Source organism: Eurosta solidaginis, chromosome 1 (genome assembly GCF_040869045.1).
Source record: "Eurosta solidaginis isolate ZX-2024a chromosome 1, ASM4086904v1, whole genome shotgun sequence".
In the NCBI taxonomy this organism is placed as follows: domain Eukaryota; kingdom Metazoa; phylum Arthropoda; class Insecta; order Diptera; family Tephritidae; genus Eurosta; species Eurosta solidaginis.
The window spans coordinates 314938049-314961657 of NC_090319.1; the positions used below are offsets into that span (position 1 = coordinate 314938049).

Sequence of the window (23609 nt, forward strand, 5' to 3'; positions counted from 1 at the left end):
TGCTAATGTTTAAAATTTTATATGTTGGCTCATCTAATCAGGTCATTTTATTTTTCTCATTTCACTGGTATAGGGATTGTCAAAAGAAGAAGAAAACGAAAAATGAAAATTTTTTACTGCCGTGATGGTCAATTAAAAAAAAATAGTTTCAAATCACTTTAAGCTATTTTTTTTATTAAATGCATCTCATTTAGCGCGTGATTTTCATACAACACACAAGAATTGCAAAGTTTAATGTTTTCTCTCCATTCCATTCGCCTAACACCAACACCCAGATTTTGACAATCTGAACAAAGGTATGTTGTTGCTGTAGAGACGAGCCAATCATATTGTTGAACCATACATTCCACTCAAACACCCTTGTAATAATAAAGGGATAATTAAACTTCCTTAACCCTAACGCCATAGTCGAAACCATATTCATATCCATAAGCATCTCCAATGTGATCGATTAATGGTGCCTTAACCTAAAAATCGTGAAAATTTCATAAAAATGAAGAAAACGGAAAAAATTACCAACATATTCCACAAAAAATAAGTCTCTTAGTCATAACGTATCCAAAACAATTAATAAAATCTTCAAAAAGTCATTAAATTCACCAACTCAAATATTTTTAGGTTATGGATATGGCGAAAAACTAAAAAACAATTGGTTGGCTATGGTATGGTTATGCCGTTACCGCTATGGTATGGCACCATTAATCGATTACATTGATTTCCATAAAGGGCCAATTAATGGCGACTTATAACCATAAAACCATAACCACATAAAACAGCTGATCGAAACTACTTTATGGAAATCAATGTAATCGATAAATGATGCCATATCATAACGCTATCGCCATAACCATACCATATCCAACCAATTGGTTTTTGGTTTTTCGCCATATCCATAACCTAAAAATATTTGAGTTGGTGAATTAAAAACTTTTTGTAGATTTTATTCATTGTTTTGGATGTGTTTTGACTAAGAGACTTATTTTGTGTGGAATATGTTTGTAATGTTTTGCGTTTTCCTCATTTTTATGAAATTTTCACGAGTTTTAGGTTAAGGCACCATTAATCGATCACATTGGAGATGGATATGGATATGGGTATGGTTACGACCATGGCGTTAGGGTTAAGGAAGTTTAATTAGCCCTTAAGGTAGGTTGGATCAGCTGTTTTAGCTGGTTATGGTTTTAAGTTATAAGTCACCATTAAGGTTCATGCACATTATACGACGTGACATGTAGCGACAAAATATTCTTTCCATGTATTCTTAAGGTTCATGCATATTATACGACGAGACATGTTAAGACAAATTATTCTTTGCATGTATTCTTATGGAACCATGCACATCTAGCGACAGTCGAACGACACGACACGACAAAGTTGACAAACAAGTCAAAATATATTTTGCCGGGACGTGTAGCTACATGTAGCGTCGTATAATGTGCATAAACCTTTAATTGGCTCCTAAAACATACTGGCAACCGTAAATAAGGAAGTTGACATTTCTGCTTTATGCCGCATTCTATTTACTTTTTTCTTATGCATTTCAGTAACAAATTCGTCGGTGTTTCTGCGTTTTTTTTTTTTAATAAATACGTGCATCTCCAACAAAAAGACAAAAAATATGACAAAATAAATGATCCCATAACATGCATATCTCCCACCGAAAACGCGCACCAACAAGGTATGTAGCAAAAAACAATTCTCAGCTATAAGCGCACAATCGGCTCTTATCGCTCTTCTTTTAACTTGTATATACAGGTTTTCTCTTAGGGATTATGCGCGCTAGCATTTTCGTGGCAAGCCTTTGTGATTGGAGCTACTATTGCAGCTGCCATATAGTAAATTAGAATTGGTGATTCCGACTCCAGTTCTCATTTTGCTTTTGCCTACAAATGACTTATAATAAAAACGGCGCGTGAAAAGTGTTTTCTATTGTGGCGCTAGTTGGTAGTGAAGCTGACTTTCTATGTAACACTACTTCAGACGCGCTTTAAAACATTTAGATTTTCAATGCTTTGTTGCTGCTATAAAGCATGTAAAATCATAAATTTCAAGAGCCGTTTTATGAGTTATTGTAGTTGCTGTGAAAAAAAGATGTTACTTTTTAATCCGTGAAGCTTCAGAGGTTCAAGAAGTTAAAAGCATCTGTCAATCATTGCATTTAAGTCACTCCCAACAAACCAACTCAAAATATAACACCTACAGTGCTTTAAACTATTGGATATTCTTATAGAAAAAGTTACAAACCACACTCACTGCAAGCGACACTTCATTGTCTGGTGTGCTTGTGAGCAAACGGTCTTGAATTAGATGCTGTAGAGTACGACGTAGTGATTATTTTGTTAAATTTAAAACTTGCATTTCTTTCATACTCAGTCGCATACATTTTACGCTTTAATATTGGTTTTACGGCCACTTTGCCTTCACATTGAAACGGATTACTGTGGCTTGACGGGCGAGGACAAATGAAAATTGCGGAAGCCTGAAGGTGGTTATATCCAGTGGGCGTATGCACATTATACATAAACACATAGAGTTCGTGCGTCTAAGTGTCTAGAGTGATTGTGTATTACTTAAATATATGTATCCTTTTTTTCAGTTTGTAATCAACCCACCATCATTAAACCACCAACAAAAAAATATATCTTGCCAATTCAAGTGCAATAAAAATTAACTAAAAATTAAAACCAAAAATACATCCTATATATGTACAAATAAACGAAATTCGTGTTGCAACACCAACGTCCTGCACAATAAGTTTTGCATTTAAACTTAATTTTTTTACTATCTACAAAAACAACAAAATTATATATAAAATAACCTGCAGCATGGATAAGAAGTTTGTCAATGTCATTATATTGGGCTTCGGCTTTATGTTCGTATTCACGGCCTTTCAAACCATGGGCAACATTGAGGTAAGCATGTGTTTTTGTTACTATCCTTTCGTATATACACATACATATGTATGCTTGTTCTATATATCCCTCCCCTTGACTTTAATTGCGCGCATCCTTGACATACAACAAGGACGTCGTTGGTTAGATGTTACCTGAATGCACAAACAAGTATATAATGTAGTGTAACGAATTTTACTTGCAAATCCTCTTATTTGCAATCCTCTGCTAAGTTCGAATCACTAAACTGTTGAATAAATAACTCCAATATTGAATAATGGAAAAATTGCCTTTATTAAAGTACTTCACAATAACACTTATACTTTGCTACTCGCTGGCTTAATAACCAAACTGATTGATAACTCAAATTAAACTCTACTATTGGCCGCCAGATCGCGTGCTTAATCAATAACTGATGGATAGCTCAACTCAAACTGAATTGCTTCTTACTCGCCTGCCCCGCTTTTATAGTTTACGCTGCATACTTCTAGGCTCTTCCATTTCCAGAACTTACCAACTATATTCGTGTGTGTATAGTTCTCATATAGTTACTACTTGTTTACAATTGTTCACTTTTTAGCGCTTCTCAGATGTACATATGTGAGTTTGTAGTTTACAGTCTCCCGCACACACATAAGCGTATAAGTAAATTCATCTGTGTGTGCCATCTCATCTCTCGCTGCCTTGTATGTAAATGTTGCTCGTCGGAATGTGTACATATGTGTAGATGCAATTATTGATTCGTTTATGTAGATACATAATGATTGAGATATTGATGTGAATTCACGTCACTGCTTAGCATCGGCCTGGAGATGGCAGCACTCCTCAGTTTTGCTAATATTCGTAACACTGCCCTCCACCTAAGTCTGATCTTCCCGATCAGACAAATCTCCCAATCTAAACGCCGCTAGCATCTCCAAATGTACCACCCTTCTAATCCGTGGTTTCCTAGTGGTTTGTATGCGGTAGATGGTATCACTGATCTTCTTCACAATTTTGTACGGGCCTTCCCAACTGCACCGAAATTGGGCTGGAACACCTTTCCGCCGGTGAGGGTTGTTTAACAGTACCAAATCTCCATTCCGGAAACCTTCCGAATTATTTTCCCTGTCGTACCTGTGTTCCATCTTACTACTCATTATTCTGGATCGTTCTCTCGCACTCTGTTGCTTGGCCAATGAAGAACTACTTTGTAGAGCTTGTTCTTGACGGATTGGCTTCACATACTCAGTATCGTTCCGACGTTTCCCAACAAAAGTGCGCGCTGGCTTGAAACCATCCTTGAATTCTTTCTGAAAAATTCTTTCAGTCATTTTAGTGCGTCCATTAGGGTTTGTTGATGCCGGTCTTTTCCTCGCAGGTACTTTTAATTTCGCTTTATTTGGCACATTCGATCCATCAACCTTTGCTCGATCTACTTTCCTTCACTTTCGTGGTCTCTGTCGAATCTCCTCCACCAGCACTCGCTTACTGCTGAACCCTTTTTCTAAACTGAAGTTAAGTGGCACATCATGGTTCTCATAATGCATCACCCTTCTCTGCATATCGATCTTGATGTCATGGTCAACCAAGAAATCCACTCCCAATATAACTTCATCAACAATCTCTGCCACTATAAAATTGTGTAGTACCGTGACGTTCCCAATTGCTACTTCACATATCACTTCTCCCTGAACTTGGTTATACTCGCCAGTGACCGTACGCAACTTTGCTCCAGGTAACGGTTTTACTCTCCTGTTGACCAAGTCAGATCGGATCAAGGAATGAGATGCGCCCGTATCTACAGTCAGTATTCGTTCGTTGCCATCCACATTCCCTCTGACGGTAAGACTGCTCGATTTTCTACCAATTTGCGACACAGATATCACAGGGCATTCAACAGCTGGATCTAGCTCTCTACCTCTTACTCGCTCTTGCTCATCTCCTCCAGCTTTGCGTTTACGCCCACCCACATTGTTGGAACTATTAAGGCCAAGATCGCAATGACGTGCAATGTGACCGGACTTCCCGCATTTGAAGCATTTCATAACTCCGGCATTTTTCTGTTGTGATCCCTTCAGAGCTTCCAAAATTGCGTCTACCCACTCTGGCCTTTCTACTTCTACACGGCGTGCTTTGAAAACTGGCTTACAAAGAAGCGACGCTGTTTCCTGAATCAGGGCTTGTGACACCGTTTCTGCGAATGTTGGCTTTGGGTTTGCGTATGTAGCCCGCTTCGTTTCCACATCTCGTATGCCATTTATGAAACTCTGGATTTTTACCCTTTCAGTGTATTCCACGGGTGCGTCTGCATTTACAAGATGAGCCAATCTTTCAATATCTGAAGCAAACTCCTGCAATGTCTCATTTGCTTTTTGGTAGCGGTTTTGCAACTCAATTTGGAATATCTGTTTCCTATGCTCGCTTCCGTAACGTCTCTCTAAAGCGCTCATCAATGTTTCGTAGTGGTTCCGCTCGTACTCTGGGATGGTCTGTAAGATTTCCGCGGCAGGCCCTTTCAGTGCCACGAACAGAGCTGCAACTTTATCTTCAACATTCCATTGGTTCACTGCTGCGGTCTTCTCAAACTGTAGCTTAAAGACCTGAAAAGGAACAGAACCGTCAAAGGATGGTGTCTTTACCTTTGGATTACTCGCTGAAACAGCTGGGCGGTTTAGTTGTAACTGCTCCATACGACCTTTTAACGCTTCTATTTCGGCATCAATTTTGTCCTCGAGTTGTAAAATTTTTGCATCCTGCTCTTCCAGTTTCACAAAGAGCTGCGATGATATCTGTTCCTAAATTTGTGCCGACATTTCAGATATACGTGCCTCTTGCGCTTCCAGTTGAAATGCCAAATATGTCTTCTGTTCTTCCAATTGTGATGTTATACGGGTTTCCTGCGATTCCAGTTGGGATACCATATACGTCTTCTGTTCTTCAAGTTGTGAAGAAATTTGTGTTTCCTGTGCTTCAATCTTCGATGTTATTCGGTTCTCCTGCTCTTCCATCTTGGATGTTATACGGTTCTCCTGCGATTCCATATATGTTTGCTGTTCTGCCAGTTGAGATGACACTGTCGATGTTTGAGCAGATATTGCAGCTAAAATCATGTTCAAGTCTGTACTGGTAACCGTCTGCGATGTTTCGTTTTTCTCTTCAATTTTTGTTGTCTCCTCACCATCAAGATGAAAGACATGCTCTCCACATCAATTCCTTCTGCTTCCATTGCCTCTCGTAGCCGTGCCTGAAGTTCAAGTTTAACGCCGCTTGTATTCAATCCACGGCTCTCAAACTCCTTCTTCAGTTGCTGGATCTTCAATTCACTGAACTTTGCCATGTCCTTGTTGTCCTCTGGAATTTATTCAACAATTCCTCTTCTGACACCAATTGTAACGAATTTTACTTGCAAATCCTCTTATTTGCAATCCTCTGCTAAGTTCGAATCACTAAACTGTTGAATAAATAACTCCAATATTGAATAATGGAAAAAATTGCCTTTATTAAAGTACTTCACAATAACACTTATACTTTGCTACTCGCTGGCTTAATAACCAAACTGATTGATAACTCAAATTAAACTCTACTATTGGCCGCCAGATCGCGTACTTAATCAATAACTGATGGATAGCTCAACTCAAACTGAATTGCTTCTTACTCGCCTGCCCCGCTTTTATAGTTTACGCTGCATACTTCTAGGCTCTTCCATTTCCAGAACTTACCAACTATATTCGTGTGTGTATAGTTCTCATATAGTTTCTACTTGTTTACAATTGTCTACTTTTTAGCGCTTCTCAGATGTACATATGTGAGTTTGTAGTTTACAGTCTCCCGCACACACATAAGCGTATAAGTAAATTCATCTGTGTGTGACATCTCATCTCTCGCTGCCTTGTATAAAAATGTTGCTCGTCGGAATGTGTACATATGTGTAGATGCAATTATTGATTCGTTTATGTAGATACATAATGATTGAATTATTGATGTGAATTCACGTCACTGCTTAGCATCGGCCTGGAGATGGCAGCACTCCTCAGTTTTGCTAATATTCGTAACAGTATGTACGTGCGGCTGTTTCTCTGCTCTACTGTCATCACTGCTCTCATTATCATTATATGTAGTTTGTATTGCAAAATTTTCAATTGGATATAAATTAAATTCAATATTTTAATTATGGATGCCCTTAGTTGGTATAGATAGTACGTAGTGAAGAAGGTTGTCTAGGTGAAAGTAGTGAAGCGAGATACAATGGCGGGTCAGAGTATGTACAAATATAACACTGTTCTTTTTTCCCTGCTGTTGTTGTTGTAGCTCCCCGAAGGCTTTGTTATCGATGTGATGGTCCTTTGCCGGATACAGATCCGGTACGCTCCGGTAACAGCACCATTAAGGTGCTAGCCCGACCACTACAACAACAACAACAACCATCTCGGGAACGATTTATATCGCCACATTAAACCTTCAGGCCATAACTCCCTCCCCACCCCCAAATTCCATGAGGAGCTTGGGGTCGCCAGAGCCTCGTCTGTTAGTGAAACACGATTCTCCGCGGATAGGTGAGGTTGACAATTGGGTTTAGAAAAGCTATATATTGCACTGGTAACCTGAAGGGTTGCGCTACACAGCCCCTTGAATCTGGTATTTTAGTCGTCTCTTACGACAGGCATACCTACCGCGGGTATATTCTGACCCCCTAACCCGCTGGGGGTTTTCTCCCTGCCGTTACTCGCTTTGTATTCTCAAGATAAAGAGCACTCGCTGAAGGTTTTAAGGTGTTGCCTTCGTTTAGGCTTGAATCGTATTGTTTGCTCCCAGAATCTTTGCGGAGAACCGTTAAGCAAGGTGGCCTTTGGTTGGTTGGTTGCTGTGCTGCCTGGGCGAAGAGACCGAACCCAAATATCGCCTAGGGCGCCAACAACTCAAACAGCTGATACCACTCATAACTACTACCTTCGTAGTAGAGCTGGTAGCAATGCTGAGCATCAGCCCCTGCCCCCGTCTTCTTCTCCCCCCCTCTTTTCTGGCAGCAAGGCAGCGTGCAGGTCAGGGAAACAGGCTCTTAGTCCCTGCCTCCGTTTGCACCGTCTGCCAGCACAGAATATATAGGTTTGCGACATCCGCTCAATGCAGCTCCTGCCTTGGGTGGTGCCACTTTCCTAGATGTTCTGGCCTCCGCGACGGCAACCCCTCGACGGGTTTCATCGCGCCATGTTGCCAGGTCGCAAACCCAAATCATCCGGGTACCCCAATGCTTGCCCAAGGGCGCCCAGTCCCAAGGCCACAACAGCAATTGCGTCCTGGCCTTCCACAACCTAGGCGTAGTCACCCCTCACTTACCCCTAGAGTGGCGGCGTCACCCCTCATGCACTTCAGAATTCTGCAGTTCAACTGTAATGGACTAACTGGGAAGATTACGGAGATAGTCGATTTCATGAAGCGGCACAACATCCGCATTGCTGCGATTCAAGAGACTAAACTCACAGCAAGATCTGCATTGCAGACCTGCTCTGGTTATAATGTCCACAGGAAAGACCGCGAGAGCGGAAATGGAGGCGGCCTCGCGTTTATCATACACCACTCTGTGCAATATCATATATTTGATCCTGGCATCGACCGCAGTGACAATGTCTTAGAACGTCAAGGCCTATCTGTCCGGTCAGGCGATGCAAATCTAGAAATCATCAACATCTACATCCCTCCTGTCACCTGTTGCCCCAGTGGATACCGCCCTAATATCGAGGCCTTACTCACTGGCAACAATCGCATTATCTTAGGCGATTTCAATGCCCATCACGACGTATGGCATTCAAGCTTGTGGGCGGACGGTGGGGGGGGAGATGTTGGCGGATCAAATAGACGAAACGACGTTCTGCACAATAAACGGAGACGCCCCCACACGTATGGTAGGAAGTTGTCATAGCTCGCCAGATATCTCAATCGTAAGCGCAGAACTCGTAAACTGCGTCAACTGGCAGCCGATGGTAACATTGGCATCCGACCACCTGCCCATACTTATTTCGTTCGAGCGTACCGCCGACTTCATCGTCACCGAAAAACGCACTTTCATAAACTTCAAAAAAGGAAAGTGGGAAGAATATAAATCTGCAACAGACAGCAGCTTTGCTGCCCTCCCTATCCCGACTGATGCCCGCCAAGGGGAGCGTGCCTTCCGTAAGGTCATTGAATCCGCCTCGGCACATTTCATTCCCGCCGGGAGAATTCCCGAAATCCGGCCCCACTTCCCGGCGGAGGCCGCGAGCTTAGCGAGGGAACGCGACCTTATAAGACAGCTTGATCCAGGCGACCCCCAAATAAGGGATATAAACCAACGCATCAGATTGCTTGTGGACGAACACAAGCGGGCGAAATGGGAAGAGCACCTAAGAGGTTGTAACCTCTCTACCGGCGTAGGTAAACTTTGGTCCACCGTAAAGTCCCTATCGAATCCGACTAAGCACAAAGACAAAGTTTCCATCGCCTTTGGCGATAAGGTGCTGTCGGATGCGAAAAAATGCGTGAGCGCTTTCTGCCGACAATATATAATGCATCCTACGGTCGACAAAGATAGACGGAGAGCCAATAGACACGCACATAAACACAAACTCAGCGCGTCACCAATTACCATCACCGCTAGAGAGGTTGAGGACGCCATTGGTCGCGCTAAACCATCCAAAGCAGTGGGCCCAGACGGCATAGCCATGCCGATGCTTAAAAACCTAGGGAAAGAGGGTTTCAAATATTTAGCGCGTGTCTTCAACCTGTCTCTTTCCACCTTTGTCATACCCGAGAAATGGAAAATGGCCAAGGTGGTCCCGCTACTAAAGCCTGGGAAACCAGCTAACGTAGGTGAGTCATATCGTCCGATATCTCTCCTATCGCCAGTGGCAAAGACGCTTGAAGCCATTTTGCTCCCTTATTTCCAAGCACATTTGCAGCTAGCCCCTCATCAGCATGGCTTCAGAAAACTCCATAGCACTACCTCCGCGCTAAATGTCATTGGCACCCAGATACATTGCGGTTTGAATCAATATCCCCACCATAGAACAGTACTCGTAGCGTTAGACCTATCAAAAGCTTTTGATACGGTCAACCATGGCTCGTTACTGCAAGACCTGGAAGGGTCCACCCTTCCCCCATGTCTTAAAAGGTGGACCGCAAATTATCTGGGTGGTCGGCAGGCATCGGTGCAATTCAGAAACGAAACATCAAAACAAAGGAGAATTAAACAAGGGGTGCCACAGGGTGGTGTCCTATCCCCACTTTTGTTTAATTTCTACATATCTAAGCTACCTTCACCACCGGAAGGAGTCACAATCGTTTCCTACGCCGATGACTGCACAATAATGGCCACAGGCCCAGGCCCAAAGATCGATGAGCTATGCAATAAAATAAACGGCTATCTCCCTGATCTCTCCAGTTTTTTCGCCTCGCGAAACCTGGCATTGTCACCGACTAAATCTTCCGCGACCTTGTTTACAACATGGACGCCCCAAATGTCGACCATATTGAACATCCACGTCGATGGCACTACGCTACCGACTGTCCTACACCCCAAAATCTTGGGTGTGACGTTTGTTCAGGATCTACATTTCATTTCATTTTTCATTTCATTTCATTTATTTATTACGGCAAAAAAGCCTAATTCATAAATTAAATTATATTACAATTTACTATCTTATTGCTAAGGTTTTACAATATTCATAAAGTTTTGCTTTAAAAGCCCCGATTTCATTACAACTTTTTATATCTATAGGCAGTTCATTGAAACTTTTTAGACCTTTATAAAAAATATTTTGCTGATCTATATCAGTTCTGAATAAAGGCAGTTTGAAATTGTGTTTATTCCTTGTATTAATGTTATGTGTTTGCTTAACTAATACTACGTTTTTACTTAGATATTCAGGTACATTTTCACTTTTAATATTAAATATAAACTTCATAGCGTGAAAAAAAATCTTTTGCTTTACACTTAACCAGTTCAAACTTCTCAGCATATCAGCCGTACGAGTATCTCTAGATTTTTTAAGAATAAATCTCATACATCTGTTTTGCATCTTTTGAAGTTTATCTATTTCTTTGTCTGACACAATGAATAGAATAGATGGGCAGTTTACAAAGTGCGGTTCTATAATGGACTTATATATAATTATTTTGTACTTTTTTTGAATATATTTGGATGTTCTCTGCATAACCCCAATTTTTTTTCGCAACTTTCTGGACTGTGTAGTTTATATGTTCTTCAAACTTGAGTTTGTTATCAATTATAATTCCCAAATATTTTATACTGTCAACTTTTTGTATGCTTTCATCATTTATTTTTAAACCAATTATATCCTCATTAACGTTCCTCCTTGTTATTATCATAAATTTCGTTTTATTTATATTAAGTTTCAGTCTATTTCCGCACAACCATTTATACAGGTTATTCAGTTCATGTTGTATTTTAGAAAGTGCAGAATTAATATTATTCTCACTAATCATTATTAATGCATCATCAGCGAATAGTTTAATTTCACAACCTTCAATAGCGTTAACTATATCATTAATATAAATTAAGAACAGTATCGGTGCCAAAACTGAGCCTTGTGGTAACCCTATGGGTACTTCCAAATCATCAGACATCACGGTATTTATAACCGTTTTCTGTCTCCTCTGCTTCAAATAGCTGCGAAACCAGTCAAGTTCTATACCAGTTATACCAATACGTTCCATTTTTTTGATTAAGATCTCCCTATCCACTGTTTCAAAAGCTCGTTTGAGGTCTAGGAACACTGAAACAACCACTTTTTTTTTATTTAACTCTTCTTTCCAGTCATGTATCACCAAATTAAGAGCTGTCTCACATGAATGTTTCTTTCTAAAGCCTGACTGCTGGTGGGCTAGTATATTATTATCTTCAAGGTATTTCGTTAACTGGTTCTTAACATAAGCTTCAAGTATTTTACAATCACTAGGCAGGGTGTTTATGGGTCTAAGTTCTTCAGGTTTTACTGTCTTTTTAACTTTTTCCACTGGTATCACCGTAGACGTTTTCCACTTTTCTGGTACAAGACCCTCTTCTAGGCTGTTATTGATTATTTGTGCGTAGAAATATCCTGTATACGATATACAGTCTTTAAGTACTCCATCAGATATAAGTTTTCTGCCGCCTATTTTATATTTGAACTCTTTCAGAATATTAATAACTTCATCTGTTGTTATTTTGGCAAACTTTAATCTAGAATTGACTTGTACATCACTTAGTGCTATACGGCAAGGTTCTATGATGTTATTAATTTCTATTACGCTATTTATAAAGAACCTATTTAGACCATTTGCCAGCTCAGTTTCATTTTCTACCATCATACCATCTATTATCGCCTTTTTAATCCCTTCGTTATCTCTCGTTAAGCAAACCGCTTGCTTAAGATGTTTCCACATTTCTCTGGCGTTATTTTCATTCATTTCGACTTTATTTTCCATATATTTAACTTTCTTTATTTTTACTAGCTTTTTGTAGATACGATTTATATTTTTATATTCGTATATTCGTGTTTGTATCGCAAGCTTATAATTATTATATTTGCATTTATTCATTTGCGCCAGTTCTCTGTCGTACCATTTATTCATAAGCTTGATATGAACTTCTTTTTCATACGTTAAACTTTCCATAGCTTGCATTATTATGTTGTTCACTAATTCGACTTTCTCATCAATTAGTAGGTTTTCACTTATGTTGAAGTTACATGATCTCAGGATGCTTATTAAGATTTCACTATTATATTTATCCCAAGCTGTGATTTTCTTGGTCATTCTCATCTGGTATGATTTAGACGTTTTAATATTGAACATTATTGTTTCGTGATCTGAAATTTTGTATGCAGGCAAATTATTGCACTGTATTTCATCTGAATTTGAATATAATAAATCAATTTTAGATGCACTTGCATCTGTAATTCGAGTATTAAATTCTACTTTTTGGGTCATACCCATCACAGAAAATATCTCATTCAATTTTGTACTATATGTTGATATGTAGTTCATGTTTATATTAAAATCCCCGATTAGTATATTACATTTACTTCTTTCAAATTTATCGATTAATATTTCATTTAGGTACTCGATAAACGCTGCATCACTTGTGCTTGGTGAATGATACAGAACCCCTATTTGCCACTTTTTATCGACCTTTTTCAATTTTATTATAATGCACCATAAGTTCATATTGACACTAGCATTATAAATTACATTTATCTCCACTGTCCTATGAACATACACTCATTTTGGTGCGCACGCAACCGCAATTGTTCCAAGAATTCAGAGCCGTAATAAAATCCTCAAATCCCTTGCTGGCAGTACCTGGGGAAAAGATAAAGAAACGCTCTTGACCACATACAAAGCAATTAGCCAGCCGATTACGTGCTACGCGTCACCCATATGGTCGCCAAGCCTAAAAACCACCCACTGGAAGAAACTACAGGCCTGCCAAAATACTGCTCTCAGAATCGCCACGGGCTGTCTTCTTATGTCCCCAGAACACCATCTGCATAATGAGGCGAGAATACTCCCCATCAGGGAGAGAAATGAGATGCTGACCAAACAGTTTCTGTTGAATACCCAGAAACCTGGGCATCCCAACAGACATCTGATTGACGAACCAGCACCGCCTAGGGGCCTAAGGAGTCATCTCCGTAAGCATTTTGAGGAAATACGGCACCTGAGAACCCAGCCGTATGAAGCGGAAAAACACAAGCTGGTCCTTGGTGAACTCCATAGACAGGCGTCGGACCTTTATGTCGGGAATTGCCCGGTGAATCCAGTACTCGAAGAAAAATATCCAGAACTCGCAGAAGAGGAACGCATACTCCCCAGGGAAACGCGTGTCACTCTTGCTCAACTTCGTTCTGGATACTGTAACAGGTTAAACTCTTACCTATCCAGAATCAACCCCGACATACAAAATGTATGCCCTGCTTGCAATGTGTCCCCACATGACACCAACCATCTCTTTAATTGTAATGTGGAACCAACGCCTCTAACACCCCTTTCCTTATGGTCCACCCCTGTTGAAACGGCAAGTTTCCTTGGACTCCCGTTAGAGGATATTGATGACAATTTGTGATCGGTCGCGGCTGTTAGGTGGGGCGAGCATTGCTACAACAACAACAACAACAGCGCCTAGGGCCATTTTGGTGCGCATTACCCTGGACCCAATTGCATTATGAATCATATGTGTTAGCTCAAACCATTTGGTTAATCCAATAAATTATCTGATATCCTATGTGGAGTATTTTGACACCGCCCCTAGGTCGGATAGCACAAAACTGCCTACAGTGCGAATCTCCTGTTTTCCAGGTGTCGTGCACTGTGGCAGCACTATTTTAGTACTTTTTTGTTTTATGCATACACGCAACACTGCCCGCAACCGTTTGTTTATCTTTCCTGGAATTTTTCTACATTGTATAAGTAATTTTTGCATACAAGTTAACTTAAGTTGAGATCGTTGCTGGCCGTGGAGCGGTAAAGTCCAATATCAAATAAGTTGTAAATCATGATTATTTCTTGTACGAACAAAACTAATTTTATGTTTCATGTATGTATAAATCTCGATTTAATTATTAGAGAATAAACCATACCAAACCGCCCTCAATACGCAATACCGCAATACAGACTCTGGTTGTAGCCAGCACATGTTTGCTTGATTTTATAGGTAACCGTAGAGTACCAAATGGGAATTGCTGTTTTCTTGAGATTGATAAGAATGCCACTCTTTACCGCCGGATATGGCCGGGAACCGAGACTGCCTGAAAGGTGCCTAACGATGTATCGGTATTTCGCAGTTAATCCGCCTTATAATTGCCGTCAATATTTCTGTTACTGTGTACCCCAGTGAGCGAGATGGGTGAAAGGTTTGCTGCTTATCATACGGTTATCGACGACCTTATATGGTACATGGCGAACCTAGTGCTTTGAGCGCCGATTGTCTAACAGGAAAATACAGGCCCTCTATACCTAATATCTCTGCTTGGAAGCTACCAGCTGAGTTTGGAAAAAGGATGGATATTGCGACCTTTAGCTGTTCGGAGAATACTGCCGCACCAACACCGCAGACCATTTTGAATCCGTCAGTGTAGAGTGATGTTAACCCCTCTTTGTAAACTTTATCGCCTAACCAATCCTTTCTTGAGGAAAACCTCGCCTTGAAATTCTTGTCAAAGTTCAATGTAGATGGAAACGTAATATGTTGTCGCTTCCACGTTGGGGATACATAAATTTGGGAGAATTCTTAGGATACCTCTGTGGCCATACAGGTTTTCTTTCCAGGTTATAGAAAGCAAGGTAATAGAATTTAGATGGTTTGACGTGGCCAATTTAAACTCTTCCCCTGACAAGCGTGGTCGCAACTGAAGGTGCTAGATCCTCGCGTACCAGAATTATATGCGAAAAAATACTGTCACTTACGCAATACTACAAAAGCAGTGTTTTTTTCTTGAAATGATAATGTCCGCGTGGAAGCTGCTGTGTATCTCACCTTTTGTTGTAGCAGTGCTAGAAACTTGTCGAAATTCGGGGTTATACGTCCAGTTTTTTCGTCTACCAGCATGTCCATCCGGGTACAAGTATACGGACCCCCAAAAATGGTATGCCACTTTTCATAATAATCTTTATTTAAATGATAGAATATCCTGCTTGCAATGTGTCCCCACATGACACCAACCATCTCTTCAATTGCATTGTGAAACCAACGCCTCTAACACCCCTTAAACTATGGTCCATCCCTGTTGAAAATGCATGATATTTATGAAGAATTTCTTTAATTGTATTGCGACTTGTCACATTTCTCACCTCTGTGGTTGGTGCAATTTTTAGATTTTTGAGAACCTTGGTACCTGTTTTTATAAATTTGTCTACTGCAGTATAATTACTTTTAAACAATTTGTCCCCTAAGGACAACTGTATCTGTACAAGTCCTAAATTGGCGGCATCTTTTTCAAGCCTGATAAAGAATTATCCTAAGTCAATTTTATCATCAACAATTAGGTTGCTTGCATTTATAGTGCTACAAATTTTCTTTCCCTTTTTGAAATATAATTTCGGGAGGTCGAAAACGAGCCTGACGTGTCTTTTTACTATAATTTTCTTTTTACTATAAATAGCGCTTCATATATTTTAGGGTTCTCTTTGTGACTTTCTTCATTTTTAATACTATTGTTAGTATTTTTAGCTGCTGATCTAGTTGTTACTTTCAGTACTTTACATGCTTCCACTGACATTTCTTTTAAGTTTGTTATGTTAATGCGAGATAATGCATCTGCAATGTGATTTTCTTTTCCAGCAATGTACTCCACCTCAAAATCATACTCCTCTAAATCGAGCCTTACTCGTATTAATTTAGATGAAGGACTCTTCATCGAGAAAATATATGTTAAAGGGCGGTGGTCGGTCTTAATTAGGAATTTTCTGCCATAAACGTATGGTCTGAAGAAGGTTATGGCCCAATGGATTGCGGCTAAATCTTTTTCCATTGCTGCCTTATTGATTTCACCTTTTGTGAATGATCTAGAAGCGTAAGCGATTGGTAACTGTCTGGCATCACCTTCTCTGAGTCAGACGCCATCACTGGAAGATCATAAGCCATTAGATATTCCAATTATTAACATCACAGTGGCACAAACCGTAGTAGAGTTCATTAAAGCTGCTTCATCAGTACTACCGGAGTTTGATGGTAAGCCGAAAAATTTGCACAGTTTCTTAGATGCTCTTGATATACTCGATCAAATCAAGGATGCACACGAAGCCTTAGCAATAACAATGATAAAAACAAAGCTAAAATGCACGGCAAGAAACTTCATTAGTAACGAAAATCAAATCGCACAAATAAAGCTAAATTTAACAAGTAAGGAAGGTTAAGTTCGGGTGTAACCGATCATTACATACTCAGTTGAGAGCTATGGTGACAACATAAGGGAAAATAACCATGTAGGAAAATGAACCGAGGGAAACCATGGAATGTGTTTGTATGACATGTGTATCAAATGAAAGGCATTAAAGAGTATTTTATGAGGAAGTGGGCTATAGTTCTATAGGTTGCCGCCATTTAGGGATATCGCCATAAAGGTGGATCAGGGTTGACTCTAGAATTTGTTTGTACGATATGGGTATCAAATGAAAGGTGTTAATGAGTATTTTAAAAGAGCGTGGGACTTAGTTCCATAGGTGGACGCCGTTTCGAGATATCTCCATAAAGGTGGACCAGGGGTGACCCTAGAATTTGTTTGTACAATATGGGTATCAAAAAAAAGGTGCTAATGAGTATTTTAAAAGGGAGTGATCCTGAGTTCCATAGGTGGACGCCGTTTCGAGATATCGCCATAAAGGTGGACCAGGGGTGACTCTAGAATGCGTTTGTACATTATGGGTATCAAACGAAAGGTGTTAATGAGTATTTTAAAAGGGAGTGGGCCTTAGTTCTATAGGTGGACGCCGTTTCGAAATATCGTCACAAAGGTGGACCAGGGGTGACTCTAGAATGTGTTTGTACGATATGGGTATCAAATTAAAGGTATTAATGAGGGTTTTAAAAGGGAGTGGTGGTAGTTGTATATGTGAAGGCGTTTTCCAGATATCGAACAAAATGTGGACCAGGGTGACCCAGAACATCATCTGTTGGATACCGCTAATTTATTTATATACGTAATACCTGCCAAGATTTCAAGGGTTTTTTATTTCGCCCTGCAGAACTTTTTCATTTTCTTCTACTTAATATGGTAGATGTCACAACCATTTTTCAGAGTTTTCTCTAAAGTTATATCTCGCGTCAATAAACTAATCCAATTACCATGTTTCATCCCTTTTTTCGTATTTGGTATAGAATTATGGCATTTTTTAATTTTTCGTAATTTTCGATATCGAAAAAGTGGGCGTGGTCATAGTCGGATTTCGTTCATTTTTTATACCAAGATAAAGTGCATTCAAAAAAGTACGTGAACTAAGTTCAGTAAAGATGTGTCGATTTTTGCTCTAGTTATCGTGTTAACGGCCATGCGGAAGAACAGACACACGACTGTGAAAACTGGGCGTCGCTTCAACCGATTTCGCCCATTTTCACAGAAAACAGTTAACGTCATAAAATCTATGCACTACCAAATTTCAAATGGATTGGTAAATTTTTGTTCGACTTATGGCATTAAAAGTATCATAGACAAATTAAATAAAAAGGGCGGAGCCACGCCCATTTTGAAATTTTCTTTTACTTTTGTATTTTGTTACACCATATCATTACTGGAGTTGAATGTTGACATAATTTACTTATGTATATACTGTAAAGATATAAAATTTTTTGTTAAAATTTTACTTAAAAAATTTTTTTTTTTTGAAAGTGGGCGTGGTCCTTCTCCGATTTTGCTAATTTTTATTAAGCGTACATATAGTAATAGGAGTAACGGTCCTGCCAAATTTCATCATGATATCTTCAACGACTGCTAAATTAACGACTGCAAAAGTTTTAAATTACCTTCTTTTAAAAGTGGGCCGTGCCACGCCCATTGTCCAAAATTTTACTAATTTTCTATTCTGCGTCATAAGTTCAACTCACCTACCAAATTTCATCGCTTTATCTGTCTTTGGTAATGAATTATTGCACTTTTTCGGTTTTTCGAAATTTTCGATATCGAAAAAGTGGGCGTGGTTATAGTCCGATATCGTTCATTTTAAATAGCGATCTGAGATGAGTGCTCAGGAACCTACTTACCAAATTTCATCAAGATATCCCAAAATTTACTGAAGTTATCGTGTTAACGGACGGACGGACATGGCTCAATCAAATTTTTTTTTTCGATCCTGATGATTTTGATATATGGAAGTCTATATCTATCTCGATTCCTTTATACCTGTACAACCAACCGTTATCCAATCAAACTTAATATACTCTGTGAGCTCTGCTCAACTGAGTATAAAAACCGCAATAAAAGGCGAATAAGTAGAAGTTTTAACGGCAAAACTCCTGAATATCCAATAACGCAGCAAAACTGCAAACCAATACACAGCCGAAATAGAAAAAAGGTCCGAGGCCTGTTTGTGGAGGGATAGGGAGGGCAGCAAAGCGGTTGTCTGTAAAAGATTTATATTCTTCCCACTTTCCCTTTTTGAAGTTTATGAAAGTGCGTTTTTCGGTGACGATGAAGTCGGCGGTACGCTCGAGCGAAATAAGTATGGGCAGGTGGTCGGATGCCAATGTTACCATCGGCTGCAAGTTGACGCAGTTTACGAGTTCTGCGCTCACGATTGGGATATCTGGTGAGCTGTGACAGCTTCCTATCATACGTGTGGGGGCGTCTCCGTTTATTGTGCAGAACGTCGTTTCTTCTATTTGATCCGCCAACATCTCACCCCTACTGTCCGCCCGCAAGTTTGAATGCCATAGATAGATCACGATGGGCATTGAAATCGCTTAAGATAATGCGATTGTTGCCAGTGAGTAAGGCCCTGATATTTTGTGATGTTGTTGTTGTTGTAGCAATGCTCGCCCCACCTAATAGCCGCGACCGATCACAAATTGTCATCAATATCCTCTAACGGGAGTCCAAGGAAACTTGCCATTTCAACAGGGGTGGACCATAAGGAAAGGGGTGTTAGAGGCGTTGGTTCCACATTACAATTAAAGAGATGGTTGGTGTCATGTGGGGACACATTGCAAGCAGGGCATACATTTTGTATGTCGGAGTTGATTCTGGATAGGTAAGAGTTTAACCTGTTACAGTATCCAGAACGAAGTTGAGCAATAGTGACACGCGTTTCCCTGGGGAGTATGCGTTCCTCTTCCGGGAGTTTTGGATAATTTTCTTTAAGCACTGGATACACCGGGCAATTCCCGGCATAAAGGTCCGACGCCTGTTTATGGAGTTCACCAAGGACCTGCTTGTTTTTTTTTTCACTTCATACGGCTGGGTTCTCAGGTGCCGTATTTCCTCAAAATGCTTACGGAGATGACTCCTTAAGCCCCTAGGCGGTGCTGGTTCATCAATCAGATGTCTGTTGAGATGCCCAGGTTTCTGGGTATTTAATAGGAACTGTTTGGTCAGCATCTCATTTCTCTCCCTGATGGGGAGTATTCTCGCCTCAGATGGTGTTCTGGGGACATAAGAAGACAGCCCGTGGCGATTCTGAGAGCAGTATTTTGGCAGGCCTGTATTTTCTTCCAGTGGGTAATTTTTAGGCTTGGCGACCATATGGGTGACGCGTAGCACGTAATCGGCTGGCTAATTGCTTTGTATGTAGTCATGAGCGTTTCTTTATCTTTTCCCCAGGTACTGCCAGCGAGGGATTTGAAGATTTTGTTACGGCTCTGAATTCGCGGAACAATTACGGCTGCGTGCTCACCAAAATGTAGATCCTGATCAAACGTCACACCCGAGATTTTGGGGTGTAGGACAGTCGGTAGCGTAGTGCCATCGACGTGGATGTTCAAAATGGTCGACATTTGGGACGTCCATGTTGTAAATAAGGTAGCGGAAGATTTAGTCGGTGATAATGCCAGGTTTCGCGAGGCGAAAAAACTGGAGAGATCAGGGAGGTAGCCGTTTATTTTATTGCATAGCGCATCGATCTTTGGGCCTGGGCCTATGGCCATTATTGTGCAGTCATCGGCGTAGGAAACGATTGTGACTCCTTCCGGTGGTGAAGGTAGCTTAGATATGTAGAAATTAAACAAAAGTGTGGATAGGACACCACCCTGTGGCACCCCTTGTTTAATTCTCCTTGGTTTTGATGTTTCGTTTCTAAATTGCACCGATGTCTGCCGACCACCCAGATAATTTGCGGTCCACCTTTTAAGACATGGGGGAAGGGTAGACCCTTCCAGGTCTTGCAGTAACGAGCCATGGTTTGATAGGTCTAGCGCTACGAGTACTGTTCTATGGTGGGGGTATTGATTTAAACCGCAATTTATCTGGGTGCTGATGGTATTTAGCGCGGGAGTAGTGCTATGAAGTTTTCTGAAGCCATGCTGATGAGAGGCTAGCTGCAAATTTGCTTGGAAATAAGGGAGCAAAATGACTTCAAGCGTCTTTGCTACTGGCGATAGGAGAGATATCGGACGATACGACTCTCCTATGTTAGCTGGTTTCCCAGGCTTTACTAGCGGGACCACCTTGGCCATTTTCCATTTCTCGTGTATGACAAAGGTGGAAAGAGACAGGTTGAATACATGCGCTAAATATTTGAAACCCTCTTTCCCTAGGCTTTTAAGCATCGACATGGCTATGCCGTCTGGGCCCACTGCTTTGGATGGTTTAGCGCTACCAATGGCGTCCTCAACCTCTTTAGCGGTGATGGTGATTGGTGACGCGCTGAATTTGTGTTTACGTGTGTGTCTATTGGCTCTCCGTCTATCTTTGTCGACCGTAGGATACATTATATATTGTCGGCAGAAAGCGCTCGCACATTTTTTCGCATCCGACAGCACTTTGTCGCCAAAGGCGATGGAGTCCCCAAAAAGATACCGGAATGACCCAGGGAGGCCCCGAGGGAGTCCCCAAAACCATCCCGAAATGACCTCCAAATGACCCCGAAGGAGTCCCCAAAACCATCCCGAAATGACCCCCAAATGACCCCGGGAGGACCCCGAGGGAGTCCCCAAATCCATCCCGAAATAACCCCCAAATGACCCCGAGGGAGTCCCCAAAAAGATACCGGAATGACCCCGGGAGGACCCGAGGGAGTCCCCAAAAAGATCTCGAAATTACGCCGGGAGGACCCCGAGGGAGTTCCCAAAACCATCCTGAAATGACCCCCAAATGACCCCGAAGGAGTCCCAGAAAGGTCACCGAAAGACCCCGCGAGGATCTCGAGGTACTCCCCTAAACCATGCCAAAATGACCTCCAAAAGACCCCGAGGGAGTCGCAAAAGCTATCCCGAAATGACCCCAAAACCCTAGGAGGATCGCGAGGGAGCCCCTGGAATGGACCCCAATAGACCCCGGGAGGACCCCCAGAGTGTCCCAAAAATTACCCCCAAACGGCCCCCAAAATCATTTCAATATTACCCTAAGATGCTTCAGAACTACACGCGAACTGGATACGCATATGGTTATATTGTCAGGGCATTTCGATTTTTTATTTTTTTATTTTTGAATAACTGAATATAAAAACTAAAATTTTATTGTCATTCCATATTTTGTAAATAATGAATAATAACTAAACTCTTTATTCAAAATTTGCAAAAATAAGAATGGGCTGTTATCATCAATTAGAATATTTTGAATAACGAGAAAATGTTATTCATTATTCAAGAAATGCTTAAATAAAAAATAACTTTTTATTCATCAATAAGAAAATTTAAAATGATGAATAATTTTTTATTTTGATTTGTTTCATTTCAAAATGACTCAAGCCTGATGTATAGTAGGATGACTTAAGGTCAAACTTAAAATAAACCTATCAAAATTTTATGTGAGACTATAAATAATATTCCACAGGTGAACACTGGGTAATTTGAAGAAAGGATAAGAAAAAAAGGGGCGGGACTTCTTTGCTTAAGAATAAGTAATTTATATTCTTTTGTAAATTGCAGCTTTTGCATGAAGGATACCCGTAATGTACGGAATGTCTATTAATAGTGCGAGTGAATACGGACATAAATATAAGTCGTCAGTATTGTGTGTAACTTATTTATTTTGTCGTAATGTTGGTTCTTTCTTCGTTGCGTTGGTAGTGTCCGAGTGAAAGTTCTATTTGTACATTTACTTTTTTTCATACATACTTTGTTGGATACCCTCCAGCAAAACAGCAATACCCAATAAACATTTAGGCTTGAGTAACACTATAGCTTATGTTGGGAACTAGAATTATTCTCAAATTTTAAGCGTTGGTTGTCAACACTGGCTTGTTTTGAGAATCATATGTAGCTTTCGTAAGAAAAACGTAAATTTAATATGGCTATGGTGTGTCAGTAGCATGCTCGTCGATAATGATTGGTTATCAACCTGAGAACTATAAATTTCTCATCAGAATAAACAAAAAAGTGTAGAATTCAAGTTTTATCCACCTTGCACTTTCTCTTGCGTCCAAAAACGAGAGAACTGATTAAGGCGACAGGTGCCTTTTTAATCGGTAGCTGCTCGGTAGCTCGACAATTACTAGTATGTGGGTAAAACAGACGATACTAACCGTTTTCAACAGAGCCTGCCAGTCATGCAAGTGTGCTAGTGGCCTCTGTCATGGCATCAAGTTATCCGTCTTGTTGTCATTTTAGTTTTCTGATCAATTACTTTTGTCTCATTTTTTTCTGCAGGGTATGTGTTAATGCATGTAATCTTGAGTGTAACTACACACAACCACACTCAGCAACAGAACAGTAATTGAATTTTATGGTCTCTAATTAAATATTATTATATAACCGACTATACCTCTGTTTTTATACTCAGTTGAGCAGAGCTCACAGAGTATATTAAGTTTGATTGGATAACGGTTGGTTGTACATATATAAAGGAATCGAGATAGATATAGACTTCCATATATCAAAATAATCAGGATCCAAAAAAAATTTGATTGAGCCATGTCCGTCCGTCCGTCCGTCCGTCCGTCCGTCCGTTAACACGATAACTTGAGTAAATTTTGAGGTATCTTGATGAAATTTGGTATGTAGGTTCCTGAGCACTCATCTCAGATCGCTATTTAAAATGAACGATATCGGACTATAACCACGCCCACTTTTTCGATATCGAAAATTTCGAAAAACCGAAAAAATGCGATAATTCATTG

General features: G+C 40.4%; 1 protein-coding gene across 21 annotated transcripts in view; it reads left to right on the forward strand.

The window, feature by feature from the left end:
- The first annotated feature begins 1544 nt into the window (after positions 1 to 1544).
- The window catches only part of LOC137237673 (UNC93-like protein MFSD11), a 99068-nt gene continuing 77003 nt past the window's right edge, over positions 1545 to 23609 (forward strand). The window contains exons 1-3 of one of the 21 annotated variants that reach the window (XM_067761643.1): positions 1546 to 1678; positions 2374 to 2532; positions 2597 to 2912. In XM_067761643.1, the coding sequence (XP_067617744.1) occupies positions 2826 to 2912 (87 nt within the window). In that variant the 5' untranslated portion in view covers positions 1546 to 1678; positions 2374 to 2532; positions 2597 to 2825. Of the gene's footprint in view, positions 1679 to 1869; positions 2537 to 2596; positions 2913 to 14312; positions 14443 to 23609 lie in introns of those variants that run through there. The other 20 variants (XM_067761641.1, XM_067761639.1, XM_067761642.1 and 17 more) reach the window with 20 other exon arrangements.